General features: G+C 42.3%; 1 protein-coding gene across 2 annotated transcripts in view; it reads right to left on the reverse strand.

Annotated features, from left to right (window-relative positions):
• FN1 (fibronectin 1) overlaps positions 1 to 18,414 on the reverse strand; it is a gene marked incomplete at its 3' end in the record, with an annotated part of 53,765 nt that overhangs the window by 22,890 nt on the left and 12,461 nt on the right. For both annotated transcript variants that reach the window (XM_082001521.1, XM_082001522.1), the window contains exons 11-23: positions 16,547 to 16,675; positions 14,845 to 14,988; positions 12,330 to 12,451; positions 10,944 to 11,121; positions 10,646 to 10,822; positions 8,892 to 9,020; positions 8,686 to 8,775; positions 7,955 to 8,149; positions 6,270 to 6,542; positions 2,770 to 3,036; positions 1,108 to 1,202; positions 602 to 770; positions 212 to 298 (exon numbers count right to left, since the gene is read on the reverse strand). In XM_082001521.1, the coding sequence (XP_081857647.1) occupies positions 212 to 298; positions 602 to 770; positions 1,108 to 1,202; positions 2,770 to 3,036; positions 6,270 to 6,542; positions 7,955 to 8,149; positions 8,686 to 8,775; positions 8,892 to 9,020; positions 10,646 to 10,822; positions 10,944 to 11,121; positions 12,330 to 12,451; positions 14,845 to 14,988; positions 16,547 to 16,675 (2,055 nt within the window). The remainder of the gene's footprint in view (positions 1 to 211; positions 299 to 601; positions 771 to 1,107; positions 1,203 to 2,769; positions 3,037 to 6,269; positions 6,543 to 7,954; positions 8,150 to 8,685; positions 8,776 to 8,891; positions 9,021 to 10,645; positions 10,823 to 10,943; positions 11,122 to 12,329; positions 12,452 to 14,844; positions 14,989 to 16,546; positions 16,676 to 18,414) is intronic.

The raw sequence follows: 18,414 nt of genomic DNA on the forward strand, positions 1-18,414 counted from the left end.
ATGTAAATCATGAAGAGCCCTATGGCAACCTATACTTAACTATGAATTATATCCTTGAATATATCCAGAAATAAGTACATTTTTCCTTAAAGGAATCAACAGCAAAGCTTCCTATCAAAGTCTCCTTAATAAACTGCAAGGCACCACAGAACAAACATTAGCATTCTGATACAACAGGAGGTTCGAGCATAGTGTGAGTTCACATAGTTACCTGGAGTTGTGCTTCTATCCCAAGAGACTACCAGGATCCCAGTATCAGGATTGGGCTCCAGGCGCAGGTTGGTTGGTGGAGACAATGCTGCAAGCGTTCAGACAAATAGGTCATTTATGGCACTGAGAATTATGCTAGCTCCCTCGGCATCCCTTCTCCTCTGATTGTATCCTCAGCCTTCAGAATTAGCTAAAAAAAATATTCTCCTGAAGTTGTGACCCTGCATTGCATGAGCTAGTGCTACTGTCAGCTACGCATCAAAAAGACAAGACACCTTCCAGACCACAACAGGGGGAAAAGACTAGAACTGGCTCACAGAAGACAGCTATTCATCTGGCGAGCACAGGGGAAGCAAGTGGTAGAAGGAATAATTGTGGAAAAGCAACGTACGTGTAGTCACTCTCCTGATGATCGGAGTCTCTCTCTCCTGGCCGTCCATCAGGACTGTGAGGCTGTAGGTGTACTCCACTCCAGGAGTTAGGCCAGATATCACGATGCTGCCAGAATCAGAGATGACCTCCCGGGGAGCCTCTCCACCTTGGCTTGGGCGCACACCCAGCTGTAGAGAAGCAGCAAAGTTTGCTTTTCAGTTTCAAATACTCCTATCCCAGGTAACTATCACCCGACATGAGTATCGTGGGCCTGTATGCTTCACGTCAAATGTTAAACCTGTAACTTGTGTTTTAGATGTCCCACTGATGAACCTGACCTGGAGCCCAGAGGACATGCTTGCACTGACCTCTGTGACCTAGACCTGTCCCCTGTAAGCAGCATGCCTTTTGCATCCCTTTCCTTTGTGCTATTTTCACTGCAGTCCATATAACCAGCTTTAATCTGTCCTTCCTATCACAACTGAGCAAGAGGAAAAAGAAACGCAGGACTTCAGTTTCTCCTACCTTGAAACCAATCCTTGGGGCAGGTGTCCAGGTGATGACAATAGAAGTCTCAGTCACTTCTGTGTTAAAAGGAGGAACAGAGCCAGCAGGCTGATCTGTGAAGTGAATTGACAGAGTTGAAATCTAGCTGCTACAGCTGGCACCAAACAGTTAGAAAACCTGACCTTTAGCAGTCCAAATAGCTAGAGGTATGTAATAAGTGCTGAACTACATCACTTTTGAAAATCCAGTGATTTGAGAGGGATCTGACAGATGACTTCTGTCTGCTGCTGAGTTTGATAGACACAGTATGCAAGTGGTCTAATCATAGCCAGTGTTTTTGTTGTTTCTGAGGAAAACGAAAATACTGAACTGGGCCTTGTAAGTTCTCTATGCATCCAGCCCCAAGAATTTGGGGAATATTGTTTTTGGCATGATGCCTAAAGTGTTCCTCAAAAAACAGCTTTTTTTCCATTACCCACCATATGCCATTCAGTCAGCGGAACACTACACCCTTGTCTGTCATCCAGCTGTCCCAGCGAGGACCATCTCATCCCTCACCAACGTCTTCAACTCTTTTGAAGTCAGCAGAGTTAAAGAAAGCTCAAAGTCAATCTGAGGAGTCTGTGGTCTCATTGATATCTGTCAGAAGCATCACACAGAAGCCAAAGCCTTTGCGTGCCCCAGAATCAGTCCAAATAACTCCACTGAGTTTAATCTGAATTGACCTTGTTATTAATGAAGAGACTTGGTTTATTAATCTATAGTCTTAAACTGGACTGGTTTCATTCAGATAAGCCAGAATTTGAAGGCAATATTCATCTAAGATATCCAGTCATAGCCTAACTAAGAAATATTTATAGATAAGGCTGTCCGTCAGCAAAAAGCACCTTGCCAAGGTCAACAGTGTTACTCTGATTAAAAGTTTGAACCCTTATTTTAATTTCACATTGTTCTACAAGAAACCACATTCTCTTTCGAAAAGAGGATGTGGTTCTGGGCTTGGATGGCTTTGAGTTTTGTTAGTTTATACGACTGCTTCATCATTATTTAAACAGTGAATATATTTGTTCTTTCTAGAAGTATGTGTGGGTTTTTACAGAACTCCCTTTCCTCCCAAAACTTGCTTAATGTTTCTTCCAAGCCAGCAGCACAAGTACAGATGACTGACATTTAAAAAAAAAATAAAAGGATAGAATGTAATGTTTGTGTCAGTTTCTGCAACTGCAGTTGAGCTGCCTTAGATGGTATGGTTGGGCTTGAGAAGTGACTGCCTTCAGCTTTATACAAATGACAAACTAATTATTTGTTGCCCATTTTAAAGGAGCTGTTTGCTTTCGTTGATTTGTCATGCCAAAACGAAACAACTGGAAAGATCAAGTAAAATTAAATTTTTTTCATTCAGTTAAACAAAAACTGAGGTACCAGTTGTAAGTGTTCCCTTTTGTTTTTAATCACCAAAAAGCTGAAATATATTTTACTAAAAGCTTTTTGATGCAAATAACTCTTTTTCTTGCCAAATAGTTCAGAAAGAAGAACAAGGAATATTTCCCAACCAGTTCTGCTGGAATGGCACTTCAAAAGGCTTCTTCTGTAAACCAGTTCACAATAGCCACTTTCAGCACAAGTTTTGAAGAAAGGCCAGGGCATTAGGGAAAAGGAATATGTGCCTATTATACTTACAAGTTGTGAAGACTCCAGTCTCTCTGGCACTTTGCAAGTCATCTTTAACTGCCACAAGGTACACGGTATACTCCGTACCAGGCTGCAAGTTCCTGAGAAGGTACTTGGTGGCAGAAGGTCCCACATTGTAGGTCCTTGGTTGACCTCCTCTTGTGGGACCTGCAGTCAGCCGGTATCCTGTGATCACAGCACGGGGCCGCGTCCACAACACTAACACTGAATGCTCCGTGGTATTGAGAAATCTCAGTTTGGTGGGGGCATCGAGCTCTGGGGAAGAAAAAGCATAACATGCATCAGTTTGAGCTGATTCTCTACTTCACCCCTACTTCCAAAACACGTTCATTACCATGCAAAAAACATAGGTGTTCAATGAGGTGGTTTAGCTTGTATTTCTCGCTTACGGCCTGAGTGCAACAGTAGGGAAGAGAGAAGGTGGGGACCAAGAAAGAGCTGGAAGTAGAATTGAAATAACTATATCCATGCCTCAGTGCCGGTAATATGCTGGGCCAGGCAGGGCTGTGCCAATTTGGGTTGCTGCCATACGTGCCCATCCCATGGGGAAGTCAGGCTAACGGCTGGGGCGAGACAGATGAACCCAACTGCACTTAGGAATTTCAATAGTTTCTCATGAATGCTGAGCATTTTTTAAAAATCAGCTCAGTTTAGACTTGTCAGCATAAGCACGGAAACCTAACTTTAGCCCTTTTTCATTAAAAAGATTTATTCTTTTAAATCTTTGCCCAGTCCTACTTCCTGCCCTCTCAAAATCCCTTCCCAAAACAAAACACCCCCACTTTGTCATTTTAATGTAAAAATAAATAAGAGTCAGTGACTTACTGCAGAAAACCAGTTGCTACATCTACTTAAAAATAATCACACAGTGGAACTGACTATACAACAATTCTAAGCATGCTCACCTCTCCCATGGGACTCATGCAACAGCTCTTATCAGGCTTCCTCCCCTTTTTATCACTGCCCCTGGGAAGCTGCTGAAACTGATAACCCAGAAAACTACATAAAGAAGAGGCTGAACAACACAGGTTCTTCAGCACTACACCAGAGTCCAGTGAATGGTGATGTCACTACATTTGGCTGAGACAAGGTGAGGATCAGAAAGGGAGACACTTAAGCAATTTGCTCCCACAGTAGGCGGAGTAGCACTGGCTGCAGCGAAGAGTTTATAGCATCTACATGGCAAGTTTCCCCCCCTTTTCTAGGTCTCAGTCATATGTTGACATTAAGAGAAGTGAGGAGAGGTTCCATCAATGCTCTGTTTTGATGGCAAATGCTTTTTCCTCCCCCTGAGTAAATAACATTTTTGTGATAAGAATTAACGTTTTCATCACTCTCCCAGTGATTCAGTGGGAAGCAGTTTTTGTCCCTTTTGTTTTCTCCCCAGTTGTTTTCTCCCTTTTTGAGGAGGGAGGGAAAAGGAAGCGAGGACTTCCTTCTTCCACCACTTGCAAATATGGGGTAGTTCTAAAAGACAAAGTATGAGTGTGACCCTTCTTAGGCCCATCTCTTACCCACGGGCTGAGAGTCAGCTTTATCTTTTCTTGGTACTTAGAGCTGTGCTAAGTCTCATCAGACAAGGATTGTATCTTCCATTTGTAGCCTACAGTCAGTTCCTTTCTGCATAATTTAATTTGCCAGCTCTATTAGACCTTTATCACTTCCTCTCCCCATACTAAAGGCAAAAGAGGAAGATTAAAAAGCCACACACACACTCAGAGTTTATTTGTAGACTGCTTTTTAACGGAAGGCCAAAAAGAGAATCACATTTACACCGTGGGAAGAGACTTTTGCTGCAGGGTTTTCCTTGGGAACTCTGAATGATTTCTTTTTCCCAGGACTTTCGATTACAGGATGCAATTTATGTGAATACTTTCTGAAATGTGGTTTAGGCAAAGCTGTTAAGCGGATGATCATAGCCTATGGAAAATGATTCCAGACATTTGTAACTGGCTCTGTGCTGTCTGAATCAAATGTCTATGCTCTGATGTACACCTCTGTGTGTGTGGACTTTCAGAGGAGCTCTACACCTAGCCAAGGCTCCAGAAAACAACCACAAAAACTTACAGATCTAACTGGGAACTGAGCTCTTGTTGTTCTAAACGCTTCCAAGAGAGTTCATCAGACTCCTAAGTCACATCCTTGCTTTTGAAAGCCTCACTTGAAAGAGGAGGGAAGGTGTTCACACCATCTATGTTACACTCAAATCAGATACCTATGTCGAAGGACTCAAAGGACAAACAGAAGGATCCCATTCTCCCTGCATAGTCAAGGGAGATGGTAAGAGGGAGAGGCACTATTCCTGGCTCCTAACTTACGGATGCAAGTAAACAGTGTTTCTCAAACAGCATGGCTATATTCACAGATTATCCCACTTCCTTTTCTTCCCTCTCATCTTTATGAGTTGGGCTGGGTTCTCAAAAGTTGCTTTCATTTACTGAGAAGTACCAGAACAGCAGCAGATGTGCATAGGTGAATTTTGGTCCTTTGAATAATGTGACTCAGTCAAAGAACACCACAAACACGAAGTCACTCTTCTATTGTCCAATAAACGGGTTCTGTTCATATTAACCACATCCCAGGTTCTGTCTGATCTGCTTCTCTTGGATCAAAAATGGAGATAACTACTCAAACTCATGCTAAACTCCTCCTCTTCCATCTGAAAGCCTACATCTTGCCCAGCTCCTCTCTTCTCTGCACTTCTGCAAAGCAAAACACAATGCCTGACAGACTGTGTACTTCGCTTGTCATCTTGCCTTACACTGGTGATGTGTTGCACTGCCACTTGATCATTAGCAATTGCGTTCTGAGAGATCCTGCACAACCCTTCCTGAAAAATATATGCTCCCCATGGTTCTTGTCAACAGCCCATTGAGGTCGCTGCAAACCAGTTTCCCAGGTTTCACTGGGATGACACGGAAATTTCTGGGGTGATGAGACAGCCTGTGGAAAGTCAGGCCTGACCTGGCAAAGCTGAAATGCAGTCCTTTTAATGACAAGACCTGTCCTTACATGTGCATGCAGAACTCCTACTGCTGACAGTGGAGCCAAATAGGTACACAGCTGTCAGAAAGGAGATAGGGATTTTTCAGAATGATCTCAGTAAGGCTCCTAAGTCATGCTGAAATCTGCCCTAAGGAATCCTAAAAAAAAAAAAAAAAATCATCACAGGCTGTGATCTGTGCTGTAAAAGAACTGCAGGGCCCATCAATTCTCAGTCAGTAATAAAAAAGTTGAATTCCAGCCATGCAAAATTGTTTTAAAGTGCCATGAGAGTTAAACTCCCATTGGAAAGCCCTGGAGGAGGATAAATCTGCTGAAGAGATCATTGTTTGAGTGAATGAATTCCCAGCCCTGTCATCCTAGTTATGGGATACCTCCTGGGCTGTAACTGTTGCACTTTAAGTGTTCTGTTTATATATTTCTCTAGGCGACAGAGAAATATGCACTTCAAAAGGTTGAAAAAAGCACGAAGGAAAGACGCTTACTAGTGGTTTGCTCTCCAGTCAAAGGTTTGCTCTCCCTGCCGTGGCTCACAGCAAAGATCTTAAAGAGATAGGTTGTTCCTGGGAGCAGGTCAACAACTTCAGCAAAAGAGCTCCTGGTGATGGGCAGTCTCTGGCCATGTTGGCCAGGGCGATTGACAGGGATCACTTCCACTCGATAGCCAGACACTTGGCTCTGCGGTGGCGTCCACATGATGGTGATCTTGATATCAGAAACCTCCACAAACTGCAGATCTTTAGGTGAAGGAACTTCATCTGAAAGCGGAGTGACAGAACAGTGTTAGAGGGAGCAGTCTTAGCAGGAGAAGCCATAGTTTTTTTTATAGTTATGGAAGAAAAAAAGTGAATTTTGATTGAAAAGTGGATAGCCCAAGAATATTTACCAAATTAAAAATGTCATGGTAACTTTACCTTATACACATATTCCCTGACAATATTCAAGCAGACTACAATTCAAAACATAACTACATAGTTTTAAGTATTTTATGCCTTCAGTCATAGAAGGTATCTTGCTGTCACAGAAAAAAACTGAAAGACCAGATTTAATATGCCACAGAACTTCAAGTATATGCATAACCAAAAGCTTTGGGGGGGAAAAAAAACCCCATACTCCAGGGGTTGGAAACAGGATCCTCCTTTTAAAATTAAAAGAGAGGGTTTTCAAAACCCATGGCATGTTCTGAATGTCTATAATTACCTTAAAATCTATCTTTTATAATTAAACAAGTACAGGGGCTGATCTGGCCTTACTGTAGTCAAAGACAAAATCCAGTTTCCTCTGTGTTGGTCCAAAGTACTGCACCCTTGAATTCCTACGTTCAAATTAACTTTCTTCAGAATAGGACTGATACTGCTCTAAGGTTAACCAATGCACATTTTTGGAAGATACAGATGCCAAACCATAAAATCATTGAGCTGAGTTTATTCCTGGTAAATTCCCATTTGCAAACACGTGCTTGCAACTTGCAGGACCATCAAATTCCACTGCTACCACATCAGATCCCAACTCTTTCACTCTCCTTTCTTTTGGTTTGGCTATTCAGCCAAATTGGATACTTAAAGAACCCTGAAACCAGTAGTTTTTTTAATTGTGGGTGCCTCAAGTTTCGATCATGTGGTGGTATTTTGGCACATCAGTCAATGCTGAGCAATCTCCCATCCCCACGAACTGTAATGGAAAATAATGTTTAGGACTGGAAGGGAGCGGGAGAAGTCAGGTGAACGATTTTTGGATTTGTGTTGTGGTGTCTGAGTACATAACCTTAAACATGTGCAGGCCAAGTACTGAGGCAAAATGATTTACCAGGCTCTTAAGAAGACATCTTAGCAGAACCCCCTTAAGACAACTTCAGAAACTCTGATCTCTCTTTTCTGTAGAAATGAGATGCAAGCCCAACCTTTTGACCTGCCTGCAGTCTGATCCCTAGGAAATACAACCCTCTTAATGCAGAGTGGTGGCTTGACTGTGTCAATTTGTGGGTACAACTTTACTATAGAACTTCAATACCAGCAACATTTACAATTAAAAAACACAACAATGACAAAAACCAGAATTGAGTCCATTTAAAGATTCATTTAGCTAGAGCAATACAAGCCTGCATTGTTGTTTGGCTCTATGTACCGACAGAAAACTCAGTGACTGATATCCAGAACATGCTGACTGTTACCTGTGCGTGGGACGCCTGTGGTTTCCTGTTGGATGAAGACAGGAGTACTCTCCTGATTTTCTTCCACTGCGTAGATGCTGATGTTGTACTGAACACCTGGCATCAAGTCACTGAGCGTTACAGAGGTAGCAGTGTCAGGCAGGTTGAGCTCTGTGCTGCTGCCTTCCACGGAGGGTGTGTAGATAATTCTGTAGCCTAAAGCAAGAGAGAGAGATATAGTCCATAGCCACAATCAGTAAGCCAGCACAAGGAATGCTAGAAATGAGAACTAAACTGATCTCCCCACTGAGGCTTCATAAAAATAGTCCTGAACTACAGTGGGACCTGTGGCTTGCTTGTGCTCACATCCCATCTACAGATCGCACACTCATAATGCCTTACAAAGCATAATCTGATCTGGATTAGAATATTTATGGGTTTTGACATGTGGATTTAGGGTCTATACAATTCTTGTGCTTGTTACGGGACGGTCTGGATGACAGATACAAAGAGAAGGTCATGGGGCTTGTTTTTATTTAACACAAATCCAGAAGGAGTTGTTTTGCATCCAGCCTCCTGAATTGCTTGGTTCAGACAGTGAAACCAAGCAAATGCTAAACTGCCCATGTGCTTTCCAGCTGGTTTCAATTACGCACGAGCCTTCTGTCCCAGAGTTATACTTAATTTTCTTTTTTACCTAGATTTCAGATTCTACCCATAGAGCAAAATAGATGCACTCCAATTAGACAAACCTGTGATCGGAGCCTGTGGTCTGCTCCAGCTAATAACAATTGATGTGTCATCTACACTTTCCACGGTGTGATCAGGAGGTGCATCAGGAGCTATTTAAAGGAATAAACAGAGGAAGACAGCAAGCTGAGGATAAGAGGTAACAAAAATTTATTGAGCAGACAAGCCAAACAGTTTTCGAAGTGCAGCAACACCCACCCACACGTACCTGTAGTCTGTGAAGTAGACAGGATCAGATTCTGCTCTCCTTCTTCAGAGATCTGATAGACATTAACAATATACTTGCGACCAGGAAGCAAGTCAGGGATATTGACAGAAGTGGCTGTGCTTGGAAGATCTAAGGAAGGCAGGAAAGAAAAAATTGCCTTAGCAATTCTATCTTCTTGCTTTCTCTCCAAATGAAATAATTGAGACTTCTGTTCTAATCTGGGCTGAATCACAGGCTTCCTGCAATAAAACAGCAATTGTTCTGCACTGTGTCTTTAGTGCACATCAGAAAAGTTGTGTGGAGAGTTGGGACAGAACTCCACACTCAGCAAGGAGGCAACACCTGGGACAGCAAGGCCTATGTGGGATATGGCAGGGCAACTTGAGCTGCAGCCCCTGCACACTGCTGGCATTTAGCCATCTCAACTAACCGAGTACTCATTTCATAGCCTGACTGTTGTATTTTCAATACAGAAATCTATGGAAAAATTTTCACATGAAGATGTTATGTGGAAGGACTGACTCATGAGTGCAGAAGAATGACATGAGGGCTGATGAACTTCTCTCCTCCCTCCCTTCCCCCAGATGTCCACCTACATGCCAGATGTAGGAAATTCCCTGTTGAAGCAGCCCCTTACTGGCCAGACTGAAGCCAAGCATCTCAAGGGAAACTGGGAATTGCCTTTCAATTCGCCTGTAAACCTCTGTCTGTAGACAGATGAGCTCAGGAGCTGCTTCACAACAGAGCTCAGCTGTCTGGGCAGCCATTGTGCAGACAAGAAAGGTGGTGACAGTGCTGGCAGTCCCAATGTAAGCCACTTCTGCTCATGAATTCAGGGGAGCAACAGTCCAGGGAGAATTATTAGGTCAGCAGATTACTGTTCTTTTTCTCACATTGTTCTTCCATCGCAAGTCATGTCCTAATAGCTATTACAACCTCAAATCCTTGTGAGGTATCGCTATTCCCATTGTTAAGACAGGAAGTTAGGAAAAAGAAGTTAAGATGAAATTATGTGTGGTGACACAGGCTCTACAACAGATGTTAGAAAAGTGGATTCAATTCCTTGGTCTGAGTCTAGTGCCTTTAACCAGCTCCCTGGCTTAGCTAAATTGTCACATTATCAAAGATGAATAAGATCCTATCCAAACAAAACAACTGACAGAGTGGACTGGAACAGACATCCATGAGATGACAAGTAGCCAAGAGAGAGCATTTGCAAAAGATTTGTCTCTGTCCATTCTGATGGAAAGACAAAGGTATAGCAAAGGAAATTAGCCAGGCGGCCGGTTCAAAAAATAGATTTGGTTCTCTTCTCATCTGCACTGCTGCTCACTTCAGGATGCTGTGGAAGCTAGTAAATTTACGTGATTTCAAAAGGAAAAAAAGACTGGACAAATTCATGGAGATGCAAAGAATAAATATATCCACCCACAGTTATTACAAATCCACCACCCCTAGCTCAGGGAGTTTTCCTCTGCAGGATCCTGGGACAGTATTCTGAGGGGGTATTGCTATATACTTGCCTTGTTCTCATACTCTTCTTTGGACATGAACTTATGGCCATTGATGGAGAAAGGACAATGAACTAAGTGAGCTTTTAATCTGAGCGAGTCTCACCACTCTCATATCCTAATTGAATCATACTGAAGGATAGCAAGGTCCTCACCATTTACACTAGCTATACTGATTGTCACAGAGAACACCGACATACTGTTTCCAATGCTTTGGTCTAGTTGACTCAAATATTGTCTTACCAAGATACTGTGGCTCATCGCCCTCCTCGCTCAGCTCATACTCAACGCGGAATCCAGAAACTGTGTCAGAAGCAGAAACCCAGGAAACAACAAAGCTGTTGGCTGTGATTTCAGTGACTGACTCTGAAGTAGCAACCACGGGAGGAAGAAGAGTTGTCTCTCCTGAAACAGTGTTGCCTACAAGAGAGAAGAGAGAGAGGTTTAATTAACCATTGCTACTTTTGAGTTAACTGGGATGTATGAAACAAAGACTTCGGTGAAGATTAGGTTTTTATGGATGCCCTGCTGTTCAACTTACTTGTCACTGCTGTGGTGCTTGTTGTGGTAAAATCAAAGCGAGTGACTTCTTTGTGGCCATACCGCTGAACACTGATGAGCTGTCCTTCATATATCACACCAGGCTTCAAGCCTGAGATGGTATAAGAGTTCTGGTAGCCAGGGATGGTGGCTTCCTTCCACTGCCTTCCAGAGTTTTTCTGCAAGAACAAGGACATTCAAATAGAGAGAGACTTCCTAGCCTGCAAGCAGAGGTATCTAGTGACCTAACCTGCTGCATGATTACCAAGCATGGTGATGTTCAAACTCAGGTGTGACTCGAGTGGCTAATGCACAGACAAAGTCAAAGGAGATGAGAAAGGTATGCCAGGAAGCAGGGCTAATGACTTTTTGTGTGATTAAGTGTTACTGGGATAAATTGAAAAACAATCTAGCTTTGAACTTTTTCCTTTAAAAGGAGCATTATTTGCAATATATACACTAAACTCATTCTCTTACCAAAAATGCATTAAGGCATGAAGGAATGGCTGGAAAATGCATATTTGAAAGCTGTTCACAATAACACTCTAAGCCATCATCTGAAAACGATATACAGAAAAGTTCTTCCCTTCTACCCTGCATTTGAACTCTATGGGAAGCTCTAAAATAATGCTCCATCCTCTGAGGTTTGTATGCCAATGCTTTAAAGTCCATTTCATTCAGGCCTTGATCCAAGATACACTGAAGTCAGTAAAAAGACTTTAGTGCCTTTAATGGCTTTGGATCAGGGCCTTTATTGTTCTCTTAATAACAGGAGGCATTGAGGTACTAATGTTCTTAATCATTAAGTGGTCTTTTGTGAAGCTGTACTCAGGGGAACTGTAACACAACTCATCTACATTGGTTGAAGTGAATCATTCCTCAAATATGAGTGAGCCAATAAGCAGCGGTTAACCAGCTTTGGTTTAGACTTTACAGAAGATGGGAGATGACTGTTTACTTAATCCTATGCTAGCTGTTTATATCTTCATATCCTACTCACTTTTACCTCCTCATTAATAGGATAAAATCTATCCCAATTATCTCTGGGTATGTACATGCTATTAAAACAATGTTTCTTAGGAAAAAGAAGCTTCCACAAGGATTTACCTTACTTAAAGTGAGACTTCTCTGCTTACTGTGCTAGTGCTTTGGTTAATAAAATACTTCATGAACACAGTGACCAGTAAAGTTAGGACAGAAAAACATCAAGTGTTTATATAGCACTGGTTGTCTTTGATCCTCAGAGTAACTGTTGACCTCAACAGGACAAGGACACTGAATTAGCAACTAAAGTTTGCTGAAATTGTGTCAGCCACCTCTTTCAGACACCAGAAAAAGCTAAATAAAGTATTTTTGATGAATGAATGATGATGAAGGTGGCACTCACCGGTCTCCAGCGCAAGATGTACTTGGTGATGTGAGATCGTTCAGGAGCGTTCCACTGGATGGGGTGTGAGTTTGGCTGATTTGTACTCTCTGTGATGATCACCTGAACAGGCCCAGTTGACCCTGAAAAAAGAATAATTGACATTTTTAACATCCTAGGGATGCTTTTCTTCTGCCTTTGTTGTGGAGTCATCAAAAAGGAAGAAAGTTGCATGCTCACATACTATTTCTATACATGGGAAATAAGTGATATTGTCCTTCTATCCTTAATGCTTCATCACTCCTTAGAAAGTGATGAATTAGGATATATTTGGGTGGGGGTAGGAGTTAACATGTGCTGTTTGGGTTAATTTCCTGTGAGTTATCAATGAAATAGAAAACCAGAGTGGTCTAGTATAGAAAAAGTCTGCAAAGCAAAGTCATATTGTTCAAAGAGAGGGAGCTTTCCAGCAACTAACTACTTTCATCAGTTAATATCTTCTGCATTGGGAGCAGGGAAACAGATGAGAAATGTCTGCCCAATCCAGGTCTGATCTTGTGGCATCGTGAGGGCAGATTTCTGATCTGACATTGAATACAACCTGCAAAGAGAAACTGTAATCTTTTACTACTATACTAAATTTCTTCATCAGTTGATTTGAAACACTGAATTTTCATGACTCTGTGGAGCACTCCACAGGCAGTGAGGCATGTTTTCTGCACCCAAACCACACCAGACAGGTTGGTGGAAGTCTTGACACAAATCAGGCCCATAAACCATGAAAATACAAGTCCAGCAGTGTTCTAATGCTTAAGACTACCAATTGCATTTAGCTAGATCAGGCTCAGGTATATTTTCTCCACAAAGCTCTCTAATAGAGAAAGAAAGGTTCTCTGATCCCATGGTTTTCCTTTCAGTCCTTCCCAGCCTTGCTGAGGAGGTTTCACTGAACTCTCAGCAGAACTGTCCTCATGATAGTTCTCCAAAAATCCCAGCAAAGAGCACCCTGGAATCTGCAGGAAAGTGTCTCATTTTAGCTGTTTAATACCTTCACCCTCCCCCTACTCCCAACATTTCTGATTATAATTTATTTGGACAACTGTCTGACATATATACCTGATCCATATTTAACGGAACTTCCAGGGAAATAAACCTGTGCCCACCCGCAGAAAATTTCAAAGTTTACCTAACCCCAAACCTACATTCAGAAACATTAGATTTAGTTTATTTACACATTTTCAGTCACTCTTGTGTCTAAAGAAGCCCAAAGCCCTGGTATCCAGTCTGGAGGCATGCATATTTCACATAGCTCAGGGAGATGTTTGTTTAAGCAGTCTGAGAGGAGTCACTGAGGCTCAGCAAGCCCCAGTAAGAAACTCAGGAAAAAGAGTCCAAAGAAGGCCTGCTTCCTATTCTTGCCCTCCAAGTTCACTGCTCCAGAGAAAGGCAAGTCTATAGTTCTGTCTGCCACACGTCATTTTGCCTTGTCGCTGGCTCACTAGCTGTATGGCCATGGATAGAAATGCACTGACAACACTGCTGAGTATAGGTCTGGTTCAACAGAGTGCTGTCACAAAAACCTTCTATACAACATGTGTGAAGCAAGTCGCAGAGAACAGGTACTCACCTTATTTACATAAAGCATGAAGTTGCAACAGACTTCAAAGGGGCTAGTTCCCTTCTACAGCAGGGGCACTCATATTAAAACTCTCTTTCTGAACGAGTCTCACATTCCCTTTCTTGCCTTGCAGGGCCCTTAGGGTACATTGCAGCTAGTGAGTGGACAGACTCTTCTTAACCTATCTTGATATCAAAGCAGAGAATCAACTCAGCATTGAAGCTGCTACATCCAATCCTTACACAGTTCCTCCACATTTATGCTCAGAGATGAGTTGGGGAACGAATGACATGAGCATAGTCTTCTCCTCCCAACAGAGAAGCCAAAACACAGCCTTACTGTTTCATCTTATTCAGATTAAGACACTGGCAGTTGCAACTTTAAACGGGGAAGTAGAGAGGTTCCCCTCATCATGTTCTGTTCGGGGAACTGAAACAGAGCAAGCCAACAAACAGGCATTGCCTGTCCCTATAAAGATTTCCTGGAACTGACTGGGCAAATGGACGTTCAAATATTTAATTTCTTCAGGGCACCAATCAGGAAAAATGCTTCATTCTGTGGTGGATTTTGCTTCTGTAGTGAGTAGAAAAGACAAGACTACACATGTGAGTTTTAAGCAATAGAAACTGAAGGTTGCAGGTGTGATATTGCTAAATACCAAGAGGCAATGTAAACCCAAGTTGTGTGAACTGATAGTCATTCTCTAAACGAACCCTGGCCTCAGGAACAGCTGTTAACAGCCTGGCCCCCTCTTTATAATAATGGCATCTATTTGTGTCTGCCAAGGCAGTGTTGGGGGAATGGATCTGTTTAAAAAGGAAACAAAAAGGAATAAGGTACAGAAATCTGAACAGGTGAGGACTGGAAAGACTGCTTTCCTTACCAGCAGATGAGTTAGTTATCTGTTGCGTTTCTTACCAGGATAGGTCTGCAGAGGCTGGCAATGCCATTCTCCAATACCACGACCATAGCAATAGCACTGGTATCTGACACCATGGACGTATTTCTCCCATGAATCTCCGATTTGGTAAAAGGTACGGGTTTCTGAATCCTGGCACTGATCTAAAGGCACAAAAGAGACAGTTAATCACTGCATGTTACTGAAACTATAGTGAAAAATCTATGCCAAACAGAGAAGAGTAAGTCACAAGAGACTTTTACACAAAGAAATGTAACACCAAGGTTTATTTGCAAACATAGTTAGATAAAGAAAAAGTGGCAACAGAAACTGAATCTCAGATCAAGGTTCTTGATATATCACTGCATGTGTTAAGTTAGATACTAGGGGGCTAATTCAGCTGTGATGCATTTCTTAAGATATTGTTAAGTACAGGCCGTCCATCTGGCAAGCTTCCCACTAAAGTCAATGGGGTGTTCCTTCAAGAAAGGATTTATATTGAACTATCTATTGTGGAGCCCAATTCTGCTCCAGCCAACTAAGTTCATCTCTCATCCAAAGCTAAACCATGCTGCTCTCAAGGAAATCAATGGCAAAATTCCGACTGACTTCAGCAGAATTCAGTTATACTTTATAAGTCTGAAGTGATCCATTAATTTTCAGCAGAGTCTTTGCAGATTTACCATTGTATAAACCAAAGAAGGACAGATCAAATCCTGAAAACAGCTTAGCTAGTGTAAATACAACACAGTGCCAGTGCTTCAGTACACTTTCTAGTCTGTGTGTATTTCTGGCTCAATGGAAATTTTCAGCGAGAACAAGCATTATGCTTGCTTACTTTTTTAAAAATTAAAAAAAAAAAAAAAACCAACAACCTTTCAAAGTTGTAATTTTCAGGAGCTTTACAATCCAGGTTCCTCCAGTAAACCTGTACAGATATTACTGTAAATAAAGCAGAACTTAACCACTAATACTTTCTAACAGATTTTCTTGGCAATAGTTCGAAGTTCTCTTGGATTTAGTAATTGCAAACCAAACAGCCAGGTCTTATCTTCCAATCAAAGTTCACTAGGGAACGGGGGGAGGCAGAAGAGATGAAAACTCCTCATTCCTGCAGAGAACCATGATGGTTTTAGCTAACCTCCAGAGTGCTATCAACACGTGTTCTCATCCTGAGCTTTTTCTCTTTGCCAAAACAAAGGGCAGCCAAAAAAATCAATTTAGTCCAAGGTAAGTTAATATATGCTGGTGCTCCCTTCTCTGTTCAGTGAGGAGACCTAAAGATTTTAGGATAGAGAAAGGAAAGAAAACTGATCCTACCATCAGTACTTAGCTGCATATTATCAGCATTCAGTCTGAGAGCCCAGCCTGCTAGGCTGACAGCGCAGGTACCAGAATTCAGCCAAATTACCCCAGCCTGGGGCTAATGCGCCCCATTACCACAGCCTGCTACATCTGAAGAGGTATGTTGCCACGATCCATTACTACTGCATCATCATCATCAACTTCTTCTGTGGCATGTCTGATAACCCAAGCTTATCTCCTTAAAACTAGGAATCCCCTTTCACTTATCCTCCAGCTTCTACTTTTGCAGTTGTGCAATTCAGGGCAGAAAGTGGGCAAAGACTGGGTCCAAATTCACACACCAGTTTCACCATACCATAACCAGTTCCTACATAGCCACAGTCTGTGTTTAGCAAGTGGGAACAGCTGGTGACTTACCAACAGGATCGCATTTCCATCTCCCCCGGCCCTGGCCAAAGCATGTGCAGTTCAGCATGTGCCCCTCATCGTGACGCTTGTGGAAGGTCTGGTTCACATCATAGGTGATACCATCCACAATGCACTGGTCTGTTTGAGAAAGAGCAGAGGCACTTTCATCGGTAATAGCTCTAAGTGTTAAGACAAAAATCCTTCTGCTTGGCACATTGTTCCCTCCTCTTGATCAGCTTACAGAGACTGACCATGACAAGCTCCATTCATGCAAAAGGGAGCCCTCCTGATACCTGTGATCATCACAGACTAGTGTTGCACACATACCCCCGGCTCCCCAGTTCATTTATCAGCAGTGTGTAAATAAGCAACACTTGCAGAAAAGAGGTCTGTAGGAGTCCAAAGTACTATGCATAGCTCAGACTACAGAACTGCCTGTTTTTTCCTTGTGACATATTCCACATGTGTAAGAAAATCTAAAATAGCACACTAACTCTCTCACTACCTCCTCTTAGGAAGATCTAGACTGGAATACCTCGATGAATACTGCCTGAAATCATTAGAACCACACAAGGAGAAAAGAGCTCATCCAAATTCATAAAGATACTGCGAAAAGGTACAAACATCCTCATGATGTTGTTCTGCTGGGTATCTCCCTGCTACACTTTGTAGTAATCTGAAGACAGGGCCAAATCTATTACACATCCAAGATGCTACTGGTACCTACTATTCCCTCAAAACACAGTAACCAGACCCCATGCTTAAGTAAAATGGTATCAGTCTATTAAGTTTAATGGAGATGTGTCAAACTGATCTGGCACAGAATTCCTAACGCCAGTCTAATCGCAGCGAGGAACAGAAAGACAAAACAAACAAGAAAACCACCCCAGAAGCATGTTGCTTTTCTAACTGGGACCCAAGAGACCCAAGTTCAGTTCCGGAGTCAATCACAGGCCATCTGTCCTCGGGGAAGTGACTCAGTTAATCCCAGGCCTTCATTCCCCATCATACTTTCCCACACTACAGGCATGGCACCAGGATAAACCAAGCAGTGCTCAGACCCTCCTATGGGTACTGAGGACCTTCTTTGGCTGCTATGTTTAAACAGCTCTACTCTAGATAACCTTTTGAAAAAGCAAAGTATCTCTACTCCCCCTCACCAAGAAAGACCACTTTAACTCCAGAATGAAACTGCAGAGAACTAGCTGTGCATGTGGAAAAAGAAGTTTCACAGACCAGAACTTTTAGTAGTGCATTTCTCACTGTTCTGAAGTAAATGCATAAAAAACCACTCCTAAAGCCCTTGAGTGAGCCTTTCCCTATAAATTATATCCCATTTCAACAGTGGTGTTAAGAGTCCTTTCTTGGCTGCTTGACAGCAACCCCCCTGCCTTTTCCAGACATGAAGCCAATGCTGTGAGCTAGCTGTAGGATGATCGAATGTCTGTGCTTTTAAGTCTTCTTTTTTTGGTATTGCTTAAGCACTTCTCCACTTGGACTACTCATATAAATAAGTAAATAAATAAGAGTAATCTCAGTGCTGTCCTGCCAATTTTTCATATAGATTAGCCAGCAAAGGGCTAATCCAGCACAGAGGAATTGAAAATTTCACTGAAGAACAATAAAACAGGACGGCTCTGCATTCAAACTTCAGACTAGTCTGGAGTTTTGTCTGTTCTTGAGAGGGTGATGTGCCTCTGCTGAGCTCACTGTAAAGTCACAGTGGCACTGATCCTAAATGTAGACAAAAGGAGGTAGGGATACCTCCTGATGAAGCTCATCAAGATCTGCCCCTGCTTTCTATCCTGCAAAGGCTGAAATAGTACTCTTCCAGCATGTAAACAAGACAGGAACTTCACATAGTCCCTCTGATTCCC

This window comes from Phaethon aethereus (assembly GCF_964289735.1).
Source record: "Phaethon aethereus genome assembly, chromosome: 6".
NCBI classification, from domain to species: Eukaryota; Metazoa; Chordata; class Aves; order Phaethontiformes; family Phaethontidae; genus Phaethon; species Phaethon aethereus.